The sequence below is a fragment of the Pygoscelis adeliae genome, unplaced genomic scaffold (assembly GCF_000699105.1).
Source record: "Pygoscelis adeliae isolate BGI_AS28 unplaced genomic scaffold, ASM69910v1 Scaffold100, whole genome shotgun sequence".
Classification (NCBI taxonomy): Eukaryota; Metazoa; Chordata; class Aves; order Sphenisciformes; family Spheniscidae; genus Pygoscelis; species Pygoscelis adeliae.
This window is the reverse complement of record NW_008824034.1, coordinates 3,033,523-3,034,103: the sequence shown is the minus strand read 5'-3', so window position 1 is coordinate 3,034,103 and position 581 is coordinate 3,033,523. Positions and strand designations below refer to the sequence as shown.

Below are 581 nucleotides of genomic sequence, written 5' to 3'. Positions count from 1 at the left end.
CGATATAACAGTTCCTCCTCAGGATCCCCATGGAACAGATTGTACAGAGTTTTTGAGAACTGGATGAACTGAGACTACAGAGAGATATAGAGGAGACTATTCAGAGAACAGCAACACAACTGTCCTGTTTCACTACACATTGTGATCTCAATCCAGCGCCTGCCGCTGCTAGGCACCTGGTACAACAACTGCTATAATGACAACAGGGGCAGGGACCAGCCCTGATAGTAAACCTAAGTTTGTCTGAAAGTCCCTCTCTTCATAAGCTTACAGTTACAGCAGTTTAAAAAGAATACAGTCTAATGATTAATGTGAAGGTCTGAAATTTAAGGGATCCTACAAATCCTTTAGAAAACTACTAATAGGACTTAAAAGATAAACAGCAGTCAAAAATAGACTTAAATAAGACTCAGGCAGACAGTTTACCTGATTCATTCTTGGCAAATCCTTAATGTTTTCTTCTTTTTTGAGAAGTTCATCTTGCCATTGCTTCAGATATGCCTGAATATCAACCTTCCCCTTCCCTAACGACAAAAAGAAGAAAAAAAAAAAAAAGTGAACAAACAAGAACTTCCCATGAG

General features: G+C 38.9%; 1 protein-coding gene across 1 annotated transcript in view; it reads right to left on the bottom strand.

The window, feature by feature from the left end:
- Positions 1–581, bottom strand: part of TBC1D8B (TBC1 domain family, member 8B (with GRAM domain)) — a 30,052-nt gene that overhangs the window by 335 nt on the left and 29,136 nt on the right. The window contains exons 20-21 of the mRNA XM_009331369.1: positions 427–524; positions 1–74 (exon numbers count right to left, since the gene is read on the bottom strand). Coding sequence (XP_009329644.1) covers positions 1–74; positions 427–524 — 172 coding nt within the window. The remainder of the gene's footprint in view (positions 75–426; positions 525–581) is intronic.